Source organism: Andrena cerasifolii, chromosome 12, assembly GCF_050908995.1.
Source record: "Andrena cerasifolii isolate SP2316 chromosome 12, iyAndCera1_principal, whole genome shotgun sequence".
Lineage (NCBI taxonomy): Eukaryota > Metazoa > Arthropoda > Insecta > Hymenoptera > Andrenidae > Andrena > Andrena cerasifolii.
The window spans coordinates 10,881,938-10,893,487 of NC_135129.1; the positions used below are offsets into that span (position 1 = coordinate 10,881,938).

General features: G+C 47.6%; 1 protein-coding gene across 5 annotated transcripts; it reads left to right on the top strand.

Moving 5' to 3' along the window:
• Window positions 1–723: 723 nt before the first annotated feature.
• On the top strand, window positions 724–11,444 carry LOC143375021 (uncharacterized). 5 transcript variants are annotated; one of them, XM_076823714.1, is made up of 5 exons: window positions 724–909; window positions 3,779–4,118; window positions 5,946–6,283; window positions 7,510–7,698; window positions 7,937–11,444. In XM_076823714.1, the coding sequence occupies exons 2-5, from the start codon at window positions 3,782–3,784 to the stop codon at window positions 7,973–7,975; spliced, it is 903 nt and encodes a 300-aa protein (XP_076679829.1). In that variant the 5' UTR covers window positions 724–909; window positions 3,779–3,781; the 3' UTR covers window positions 7,976–11,444. The 5 variants fall into 5 exon arrangements, 3 of the variants coding, with proteins under 3 accessions (XP_076679829.1, XP_076679828.1, XP_076679830.1); XR_013086789.1 differs by lacking the exon at window positions 724–909 and having other exon boundaries at window positions 3,653–4,118; window positions 7,937–8,476; window positions 8,511–11,444; XR_013086790.1 differs by lacking the exon at window positions 724–909 and having other exon boundaries at window positions 3,653–4,118; window positions 7,937–8,382; window positions 10,339–11,444.
• Window positions 11,445–11,550: the final 106 nt, after the last annotated feature.

Here is an 11,550-nt window from a genome sequence, read left to right on the forward strand (position 1 = left end):
CGAATCCAACTTCTACTTCCGAGGAGAAAAAAAATCCCTCGGAGCAGAAGTAGTACTCAAGAGAAATCCCAGCGTGTTCTTCGGCTAGACAGCTAATCGAGTACAGAGAGAAGAGCAACGCATTGCTGTAAAAAGACATCGACACTGAATGCAAAGGACACCGGAGCACGGGGAGCCGGAACGAACGAGCTCGGCATTACGCGGCGAAATTGGCCTGTCCCGCTGTGACAATATTATCGAGTTCGCGGTACTGAATGTATCGACCCTAGCCATTGACGTAAACGGGTACTACTACTACTGCTACACTGTCCCTGTCCAATGATGGGAGCACTTTTAACACAACTCCAGCATCAATGGGGTGCGCCGTAGCGCCGTAGATCCGACTAGAGGGGCACGAGCGTTCCACGCCCCCTGAACGAAATACAAAAGTAGCCAGAAACCAGCCCTGCACACTGCTATCAACGAGTCCGCAGGCTGAGTCTCTAACAGACAGAAGCGACAGAAACATACGACACGTTTAGCGCCCTGGCGAGCCTCGGAGTTGACTTTTGGCCAGCGGATCGAGGAAGCTGGCCCTCGAGGGGCGAGGGTGGATCGCAGAAACGCGGAGGCCGTGAAAACGTGGGTGAGGGCAGGAAAATGGGAAGCCTTACAGAGGGGCGAGGGGGAGGACCGCGCGGCGGCGCCAAGAGGAGCTGGTCCTGAAGGAGAAGGACCGCGTCCCAGTGCCGAAGAACTGGGGGAGGGGTGGAGAGGGAATAGTCGATAGGGTGGAGAGGGAGGAAAGCGCAGGGGTGGTGCTCTGGAGGCGGGTGTGGAAAGGAAGGCGAATAGTCGTCGGCTCGGTGATAGCGCGCGCAGCTCTCTCTCAGTTGCTCCTCGGTTTCCGGACTGCGTGGACTGTGACAGGTTAGTGAATCCGACTCTCGTTCATTCATCAGCTACCGCCTCGCTCTTCCACTCTTGACCTCCTTCCTTCCTTCCTTCCTTGGCACCCTCGCCGATCCGCTCTGCTCGCCTCTCCGTGCTGGCCACCCCCCCGTACGTGTCCGCTGGGCTCCATTCATACACCACTCTGGCTGTCATCGGCTCGCTGCTTCCCCGATTATCATCGCGGTCAACGTACAGAGCGAACAGAGACTCCGCACCTCGGCGCCGATTTTCACTTGGCGCACAGCCGCGCGTCCGTAGAAGGTACACCCTCCGCGTCGTCTTAGCTTTAAGCGAGAGGCAGTCCCTCCTCTTTCAGATATACCTGTGCAGAGCGTGCAGAGAGGCGAGCCTTCTGCCAACCTTCTGTTTAACATCCGAACAACAAATTTCCGCGGTGCAGCAAGGCAGCTCGGGAGAGAATTCGGTGGAACAGCTGTGTTAATGCTGCTTGAAGGGGGAGGGTGAGCTGAACGGTGCGGGTGATTGCTTGTTTCTTTGATCTTCTTGATTAAAAAAAACAATTCTATGATTCCTTCTGGTTTAATGCTTGCTGCGTGCGCTGAAAGTTAAGAAGAAAGATCGCTTAGTTGGGGCGCTTGTGGAGATGTAATAATGTTAAGAACGTTATCGCTTTAATTAATGTGCTCCACTGTTCGATGTTTCCGCTGCTTTTAATTTCGCGCTGCGCGAAACGAACGTACCTAGGTGGTAGATACTGGATCTACGAGCCATTAGTGGCGGTACGATGCGCGTACACGCTGTCGCATAATCATTGATTTCCCGTTCCGACGATCTTATCATCCTTCCGTCCTTACCTGTTTCAAGCGATCGCGGAGATTATCCCGTTTCGACTCTGTTCGTATTTTTAAGTAATAACTGTCGGAAAGTACGGCAGAGGATCCCGCGGCTAGGAACGACGAGTCCATGAAATATAATTAATCGCTCGAATGTGGGCAATTTCCGATCGATAAATCCGGAGAGGGATCTTCCGCGGCATACAGTTCCGGCAGATGCCACGGGTATTATTAAGCAGGAGCCGATAAATCTAAAATGACGGAAGCATGAGAATCGTAAACGGCGGGATTAATTCACCTGTGAATCTGCGTATCTCGTTGGAAGTAAAGGTAAATAATGAATGGCCCTTTGTCTCCCTGCAACGAGAATTCGCTTTAGTTGTTCGCATTGTCTCGGACAATCGACTGTACACGTATATATTGTACGCATCAGTCGGCGTGCAGGAGATGGAGGTACGCGCAACAGAACGAAAAGACAAAGCAGGGATGAATTATGTTGAATAGTGGCATTCAACGAGATCGTTGCCCCGGTATCCATTGTGAAGATTCAATGTAATCGAACCAATGAGAATGGCTCGTAAGGGTCTCTAAAAAGCTGCGCCCTCAGAAATTTTCAAACGCTAAGATCGTTTTTCAACTTTGATGTCGAGGAGGGAGGGGGTTGTACAAAGTTTCGACGAGACTCGCGTCTGATCCCCTGCGTCGGCAACAAGTTTCATTTCTAGGAGAAGCCTGTACCCCTCGAACGCGCAACCAGCTTCTACCTCGTCCATTTAGTCGCGATGAAAATATCTCTATACTCGCGATAAACTAGGCATTCGACGAGGAAAGAAAGTTGCGAAGAAAGTTGTCCAACGGAAGGATTTTCAATTAGTATCGACGGCTCGATAGTTGGACCAACCGCGTGAACTCCTCGGCATGCAAGAATCATAGGAAGTATAATTCGTTGCTATAATTGGCGTGTCTACGGGCGATCGAATTAATCGAACGCGGAGGTGTACTCAGATGGCTCATTGAAATTCCGCGACACGAGGAGGGTCGAGGGTAATTGGCGTTTTGCGTTGCTCCGGGGTACGAAAATAAAGTCATGATTGATTAACCAATGAATTTATGGGAATACCTGTGGGTCCGATCGATTCCCAGAGGATCAAGCGAGTATAGTAATCGGTGTTGTTTTAGAAACGCGAATGCATAGAGCCGTTAGAGGACCCGTAAACTGTAACGGGCAAATTGCAAACTATTCCTCCTTCGAGCAGCTTCCATTCATAGTCCAATACATAACGACCCTTTCTCTCCTTTACACGTCTACTACTACCTCGGCACACGGCTTTCCTTATACGTAGCAAGGCCAAAGAACAGGTCCCCAAATCTTTACCATTCAAAGTCTCGCTAGACTGCCTTACATCGTACAAGTCTGAATACTCTTCCAAGTACTATTGCCAGATGAGAAGAAGACCGACTACCCACAAGCTGAAATGTCACAGGGCCAGGGGAATTGTCCGCTCGCTCCACCCAATTACTCGCAACAAGGTCCGCCGCGTAACGCAGAACGCGAACGAAACAAATCACGACAGCCCACGGATATGGAGAGCCGCTAAGAACCTAAAAGTAGGATTTCTTGGAGAGGATAGGGTGGAGCGAGCGGGCGATTCCCCTTGCCCCTGTGACATTTCAGCTTGCGGGTAGTCGGTCTTCTTCTCATCTCGCAATAGTACCTACGATACAATATTTACCAATATTTGCACTTTCACAAATTCGCGTTACCTGCATTACGAGACCTGATCCCCAATTAATTAGCCCTCGGATGGTGGAGGATTCGAGCGACTGGACCCTCACTGTAACAGTCCCGCTAGATTTTAGTTCGTATCATTCGTTTCTTCGATTTACTATATTCTTTTTCTTACCGTTACACTTTGTCACTCGCTACTGCTGTTTCGTTTGGGTGTCTCAAGAGACCCAGGCCCCGCCAGCCGAGGGCGAAAAGAGGGGATGGGCTGAAAGTGACGCTGATCCTTGCGTTTCCTTCTGTTTGCAACCCTCCCGCCCCCCAGAAAATGCGTACCGTAGCCGTGTGGACCGCTTTCGTGTTGGCGTATTCGAGCAGCCCGCTGGTGGTGGCCGGTATACGATACATCGGCGATCCGATCTCGGCGCAGTCGGGGAACACCGGCGGCGGCGGCGGCGACATCTCCGAGAAGCGACCCCCGGACCAGAACGAGCCGACATGCAAGGAATTGAAGGCGGTGTGGAGGTACACGAAACGGCAGAGCAGAGCAACTAAGGCCGCCGCCGTCGCCACCACCGGATACTACTCCCTTTACCCCGATCCATTCACGTTCAACCTGTGGAAATCGTACTTTGAGCGCCCCAAGCAGCAACTAAACCGCCAAGGTAAGACATCGGCCAACGAGGAGACACCTGTTCCACGTACTCTGATACCCACCGCGTGCCCGTAGCTAGGGGAACCAGTAGTAGCACAGCCAACCTACGCGAGACTGCAGAGGAAACGTTGGAGCGTTCGATGGCGAAAGAATTAGCGTAGTTGGGGTGAATTTATTCCAAGCGAGTGGGGCGGTATTTCGCGTTCTCTTCCTTTGATCAGAAATAACTTTGGCATTCTACTATCATTTTGTTTGTTTAAAATATTCCCCACACTGCTCCGCATGGAAACTAGCAGAATTTGCGTCGGAAATTCAACGACGACACGTACCTGCTGCTATAGGTACCTATATGATTAAGTTTGCAGAGAATATCGCTGCGAGAGTGCACCCTTCGCTCCGTTAATTAATGACTCTACTCCAGTACGTGCAGTTTGTACGAGCGCTTGGGGCAAGATAATCCAATTATCGGTGACTACCTCCTATACACCGCACGGCTCCCACCCGCCGCTGAGAAAGCTCTTTGATTTGACGTTCGCGCGAGAAGTTGGCGTGTGCAGATGATCGAGTATAAAGTTTCGAGTTCGCAAGAGGCTGTTGCACAGCCGATACCGTCATCGGCTGCGCAGTGATACCGCGAACGGTATCGTTGATAATTCATCAAATTCGTCCCATCGATCCCGCGCTGGAACGGTTTTGTTTCTATGTAGGAAGCAGCTCTTCTAGTGCCCGCGAGTCGATTCTTGTAGTTTTAATTCCGTAAGCGAGATAGGCTCTGTTAGAGAATCCTGTAGTAACTGTATGTAATAAGACGCTTAAGAGATCTGTTGGTTCGTTAGCAAACAAACTGTCCAGAGGCTTCTTCGTCGTACTCCCCGACCACCTCGAAAAGGTTGAAATTCATTATAAAGCTTCCCGAGGCCTAGAACAGGTATTGCGTTTATCGTATGGACCCGAAGGGTTAAGGGAGCACCGTATTAACACTGAGTTTTGACAAGTTTCTTTTCCTTCCTTCGCATACTACTTGACGCGCCACCCGAGACGAGACGAGACGACACGGATACACCGTGGGTACCAGACAAGTACCCAAAAATTGTAAAAGTTTGTATTTCGCTGGGGGAAATTACGTTCTAGAGCAGGGTTTCCACTAGAAGAATCTGCTTACCTTGGGCGTCTTATTGCATTCCGCGGGGGGGAGGGGAGAACCTCGATAACTCGAATCTGAAGGGATGGGGATTGAAATCTTTAAATTATAGAGGTTCCGGTCAAATCGAGTGTTCGAGTACTTAGAGAGAGAGAGTGAGAGAGAGAGAGAGAGAGGGGGGAGGGGTTCAACAAACAATGCTGTTAAAGCAAAAGCTGTTAAGCATAATATAATCATATAATCATTTTTAGGAGAAAAAGGAACCTGCAGACACGAATATTTTTCCAAAATTTTTTTACAGTTGTGTTTGGTTAATCAAAAGACAACTATCAAATTTAAATTTTCCGCTCCGCCGTAGTACGCATGTAGAAGTAAACTTTTACTTGTAGAGGTTCGAGTGCCTTTTGTAATTCGAGCCGTAGAGGTGAAATGCATAATGAAACATGCAAAACGTTAGTTTAAGTTAAGGGTGTTTTATTTCGAGTTGTAGAGCGGTGCTCGTTAACAGCGGGGCGGAAGGGAATGAAGAAAATTTTCGTCCAATAGAGGTCGATCGAGTTATCGAGGTTCGCGGCTAAGTAGTATAGTAATGCTTGGCGAACACAGGCTAATAAAAAAAAAAATTAGTACACCCCGATAGGCATGATTTTGCAATGGCCTATGGTAATGAGACTGTCTTTTTTATCTTTCGTTTAGATTTCTTTTCCTCAAACGATGTTGCGTTCACAGGAAGCTACCCCCCAGTAAAAGCTCGCAACCGCGCCGGGGGTCCCCCGATTTATGGAAAGATGGTGCACAAGGCGCCAGCCGGGAGCAGATTCAGAAACGGGATGCGACACTCGCCGCGGTCCTTCGACAAGATACCGCCTTATTACGGGACTATTAACGCTTACCCGCCATCGCAGAGGCGACGCCCGTCCAGCTACCGCACAATGGGCGGCGGTTCTCCTCCTCTTTTGTCCCAAGTTCCTCAGGCTGGCAGGTTTCAGGACTTGAGGAACCTGATGCGCGCCGAGCGCCTCCGCGAGCTGCAGGTTAACAAACACAGATCATTGTCATGAGTAACGCTGGTCTTTCTCTCTTTCTCTCTTTCTCTCTCTCTCTCTCTCTCTCTCTCTCTCTCTCTCTCTCTCTCTTCGTGACACGGCTTTCCTTTAGATCAGCGATGTCCCGATGGGTGGTCCGAGGACGCGAGCATCCATAGCGTTTTCTACGAACCGCGCGGAAGGGGGTGCTCGAAGCCAATGGATCGGCGGGCATACAACGGATAGGGAAAACCCTAGCAGTGTGCCCTTAGGCCCTAAAGGTGCAGTTCCACGGCGCATGGCTCGTCGAGTCAGCTTGGCTCGTCCAGATTCGGCGAGTTGGCGAGCCACGCGCGGTGGAACTTTACCTTAAGGGTACGAGCCTACACGCACACTACTAGAGTTTTCCCTATCCGTTGCATGCCCGCCGCTTCGTTGGATTCATGCACCCCCTTCCGGGCGGTTCGTAGAAATGCTATGGATGCTTGCGTCCTCGGACCGCCCATCGGGGCATCGCTGCTTTATAAAATGCCATTAATACTCTAGTTGAGCAGAGAACTGTCCAAATCGTTTATCAATATATACCTATACTTGAACTGTCCAACTTTTCAAACAGACGCGAATTACCCGTGGTTGGTTGGTTGGCCGGCGAAAAGGAACGTGATTTTCGGGAATTTTTTGTGGAAAATCTAACTTATATTTTTTGCAACTATTTGCTTATTTTAAAGAGTACATAGAGTTCGGCAACTCTCGGTGATTTTGTTATAGCAAAATATTTAAGAAATCAACGAATAACAGCCACTCCCCTGGGAGCTACTTTTTGAGCGGTGAGCGAAGAAGATCCTGTTAATATATATGATTTTACCCGGTGCGTGAACGATTTTTTTTATGAAAACTCTTTTTTAAATTAAAGAAAAACTAACAATTCAGACATCGAAAAATCATGATTTTGCATTAAACGGCCGCCATTTTGTCTGAAATCATTTTTGTGAAAAATCGGGTAAACTCTAATATATTAACAGAATCTTCTGCCCTATTTAATATTTTCCTACAACAAAATTACCGATAGAATTCAGCAATATTTCCTGAATTTTCCACAAAAATTCCGGAAAATCACGTTCTCTTTCGCCTGCCCAAACCAAGGGCATGGCCCCTTAAATTAACCGGAACGCGAAACGGAAGGAGCGTCACATCCTTGTCCACGATTATTCTATGCTTCTTACTCCATCTTTTAGGAACTGCACAAGGCAGACGAAATCGCAGAGAAGGCTGCCTTCGGGGATACTACCGACGACGACGACGACGACGACTTTCAATCAAACATGCAGTCTCGGAAGCAATTCTCGAAGCCGACGAAAATGAAGTACGAGTTTAACCAAGAACGATACTCGCCGAACATGCCGAATATTGGTCAAGCCTGGTCGGTAAGTCGGGGGTTGTAACCGGTGCTAGCGCATTTCTCAATGCGGATTGCTCGCGTGACCTGACCTAATCCTGTAAGCCCAACCGTGCGCGCAGCTTTTAAAGTACCTACTAGATTAAGGGGTCGTCATTAATAAGCGATGGAGTCACACACGATCGTGTGCGACTAAGTAGCTCTGTCCGAAGAGGCGGGTGCGAGAAGCTAACGCAGAAGAAGAAACACGTATTGTTCTCTTTCAGAGGAGCGGACCTCAGCCCCGGGAGTACACGTTGCGTTAAAATACCCTCCACGGACAGCTCTCTACGTCTCGCGTACCGGAAGGAGGCGCCGAACATTGCTGTACTGCGTGCCCTCTGGTATGTCCGCACACGGCAGGATGGCTCTTCACGGTATCTATCTGCCCCCCCCCCCCCTCCCCATCCCGGAATCCGCGTGAATCGGTTTCGAAGCGGGGGCGAGCGCCGCGCTCGCCCGAGACCCCAGATTTCTCGTTCAGTCGTCCGATCCGTTTCCACCGCGCTTAGCTGGAGTGGTTTCCGTTGGCCACGCATCAGACGGAGCCAGGGGCTCTCAGTCCCCCTAATTTCACGGCTGACGTCCTACGAAGCGAGAAGTCAATAACGAACGGGGATGATCGGGGGGGGGGGGGTGGAGAGACGATCCAGACGACGGAACACCGCAAATGGTATATTTTCTTAAATCCGTTCGCCCGAACGTTGCACATGTTCGTCGCGTCAGGCGCTTCAGTTGGGGCCTGTCGGTGCAGCACACCCGTATAGGTATATATATATATAGAGAGAGAAAGAGAGAGAGAGTAACTTCCAGACGTGTAAGGTTAACAACGCTATTTTCGATCATGTCAATGATAACTTTAAACGCATCGCTTGGCACTGCTGAGCGGAGAAAACGCGGGGCGATGCAACGGCAGGGGGGAACAGAACGGAACGTCTGATTTTTTTTAACAGTTATCGAGCCACACGCGGTTCTCTGCTTGTTCGTTTCATGATACTCCACCTGCAACATTGAGGAGAATTAGAGCCGGTATTGTTTATGGGGACCGAGTCAATTGCAATACGGAAGAAGCAAGCTCTGATTTATTTCAAATGACGCAAAGCGGGTTCGTTATCTGTGTTGTCCGAAAGAAATGGGAAGGGGTGGGGGGAGGAGGGCGATTCTTCGTGAGAAATCAAGTGTTGTTACATTTTTGTCTTTAATTTTTATGGAGAACTGTGCCATTCTTAATTGTACCACACCGATAACGGACCATTGCACCTGAACACCACGCTGCTGTTTATAGATAATGCTGGGAATACTTGTCCAGCTTTTGGAAAGCACTGAAGGACGTCGGCTTCTAATTTGAAAAGATTTCCTCCGCTTTGATGAGTACTTTTTAAAAAAGACTCGGTCGATATTCTTGCATCGCTTCTACGTGACGAAAGCTTTCGCGTTATTGAGATCAGATACTCGCGATTCCATATCGGGATAATATAATAATATTCGATACCTGTCGTGTTGATATTCGTTGGAGCTTATAGAGGTGGCTGTTTATCGAATCGATCACCATCAATTACATTTCCACGTGTCATTCAGGATGCCTTTCTTTAGCTTGGAGTCTCGCCTCAACGCTTTTATAGTTGAAACGTTCGAACCGAGCTGTAACGGACAATCAAAGTTGGAATATCGGGATCGCGGTACTCGCAATGGCGTAAATATCCCCCGAAATTACACGACATGCCCTGGTTTTCTCCGTCTCTCTCTCTCTCTCTCCCTCTCTCTCTGGAACTTGGACAATAAAATAGAAAGACTAATATTTTGAAGATTTTGACAATACACACACACACGCGCGCGCGCGCACACGACATACATATATATATATATATATACTTGAATTAAGAGACTATAATGCATAATCAACGGAACTGTACGAATGACAATAATTACTCTTAAGAGATATTTTTGTAGCCCGTACGTGCAATCGACGCAGATGCGATTTCGATTTCACACTTTACCGTGTGCGCAATCTCGTTGGACAGAGCGCGTATATAACAGTGCGCGATAAAAGAGATTTTTATTTAAAAGTTCAATTCTGCAAGAAAGACGAAAACGCACTGCTCACGCGTCGTGACGTCTCCTGTCTCCTCGCATTCGAACATCACGTACATATCGATTATGCGTACGAGCGATCCAACTTTCGACCCTTGAGCGCTCGATAGGTTGCCCGCGAATTTTGAACGTTACGCCGTAACCATCTGTCGCAACTAAATACGCGCGATTCGACTGAATTCTGTTGGCGACACGGATGTACGTCGTGGCTATATTTTGCTGCAGAACTTGCTAGTGATCGTTTTAGGTAACGGACTGTCGACGATACGATTCGTAGAATCGTTTGTTAACGCTTAACCAATCGAAGGTTTAATTAATTAATTAAGGAAAGGGGCGCCGCTTATCTCCCGGCGCGTACTCGCTGCTGTACGATTCTGTGCCAATGGTAAATGCTCAAGGGTCAGAATAGCCTATATAAAGACAATAAATATGAACGTTTCTTGTAATCCTATAACAAAGAAGAAAAAAAAAGTAGGTTAATGGACAGATGTTTATGTGGCTTAATCCGTATCTCATGCTGGGAACTGTTCACTTTCAGCTCCAATCACGCGTACAAAACGAGAACTTCCGAACAATTCTATATACATAGAATGGTTTGATAACGCGATCGCGCGTGCGGTTCTAATGCCCGATTACAAAATACTTTATACTTGTATAGATCTATTTGGATACGCGCACGTGCATACATGTATACCGTATACACATATACACGGGGAGCGACACACACCGCGCCGCGCAGTACATCATACATGCATATCAAGGTACACAAATTATATATGCATACGTATATATTATGCAACCGCAACTATCGCTACGTTCCGATGCATCGTACTACGATGATTCAAGCAAACACGGTCTTCGACTTAACTCTCAAGCTGTTTGTGTATCTTTAATTTAAACATTCCGATGTAAGCGTTCCGTTGATCCAGCGTGCGCAAACAGATATAACACGCAAGTACGTACGGAATTATGCGAAACAGAAAAACTATATCTCAACTAATATCGGAGATGGAACTTTACGCGAACCGAGATGAATTAATTTCAAGATTCGAAAGGCACGGAGAGTCCGAGAATCGAATTCTCTGTGACAGAAGTCGACGATACGGAACGTGTACTGAAGCTGCTTGTATTATTGACCATCGACTACCCCGTTGGTCGAATCTTGAATTTAAGAATTCGATACTTGGACTTGCACGTTGGTGCCTTTGAATCTTGACTATAATAGATAGATAGATTAGGCGACGATACGCTTCGAATCACATGTTCCCTCTCTCTCTCTCTCTCTCTTTCTCTCCTCTCTCTCTCTTCTCCCCTACACCACTACTTTGGTATACAACGTGTTTCCTTCATGATATAACAGAGACAATAATAGCAACTGCAAATTCAATTATTGCCTTTTTATATTCTCCTTGGATATAATACTATTAACTTGAGAAGGAAATAGGCACGTACGTCTATTCCTATATATATTTTGATATTTTTTTGAAACCTATATATATCAGAAACCGCTTCAACTATAATTTACACAGCGAACCCAATGATAGATAAAAGTGTTGGCCTATTGTCGCATTGTAATGTAACGGATGCATCTTATTCATTGTAAAGAACTATGTTTAAAATAAAAAAAAAGTTACTTTATGCTTATGAACTTGAGAGTACATTGAATTTCCCGTTCTTGAGTTTGAAATGGCGCAATAAATCAAATGCAACCTCGACAATTCAGAGACTGCGTCATTAAACACAACCAATT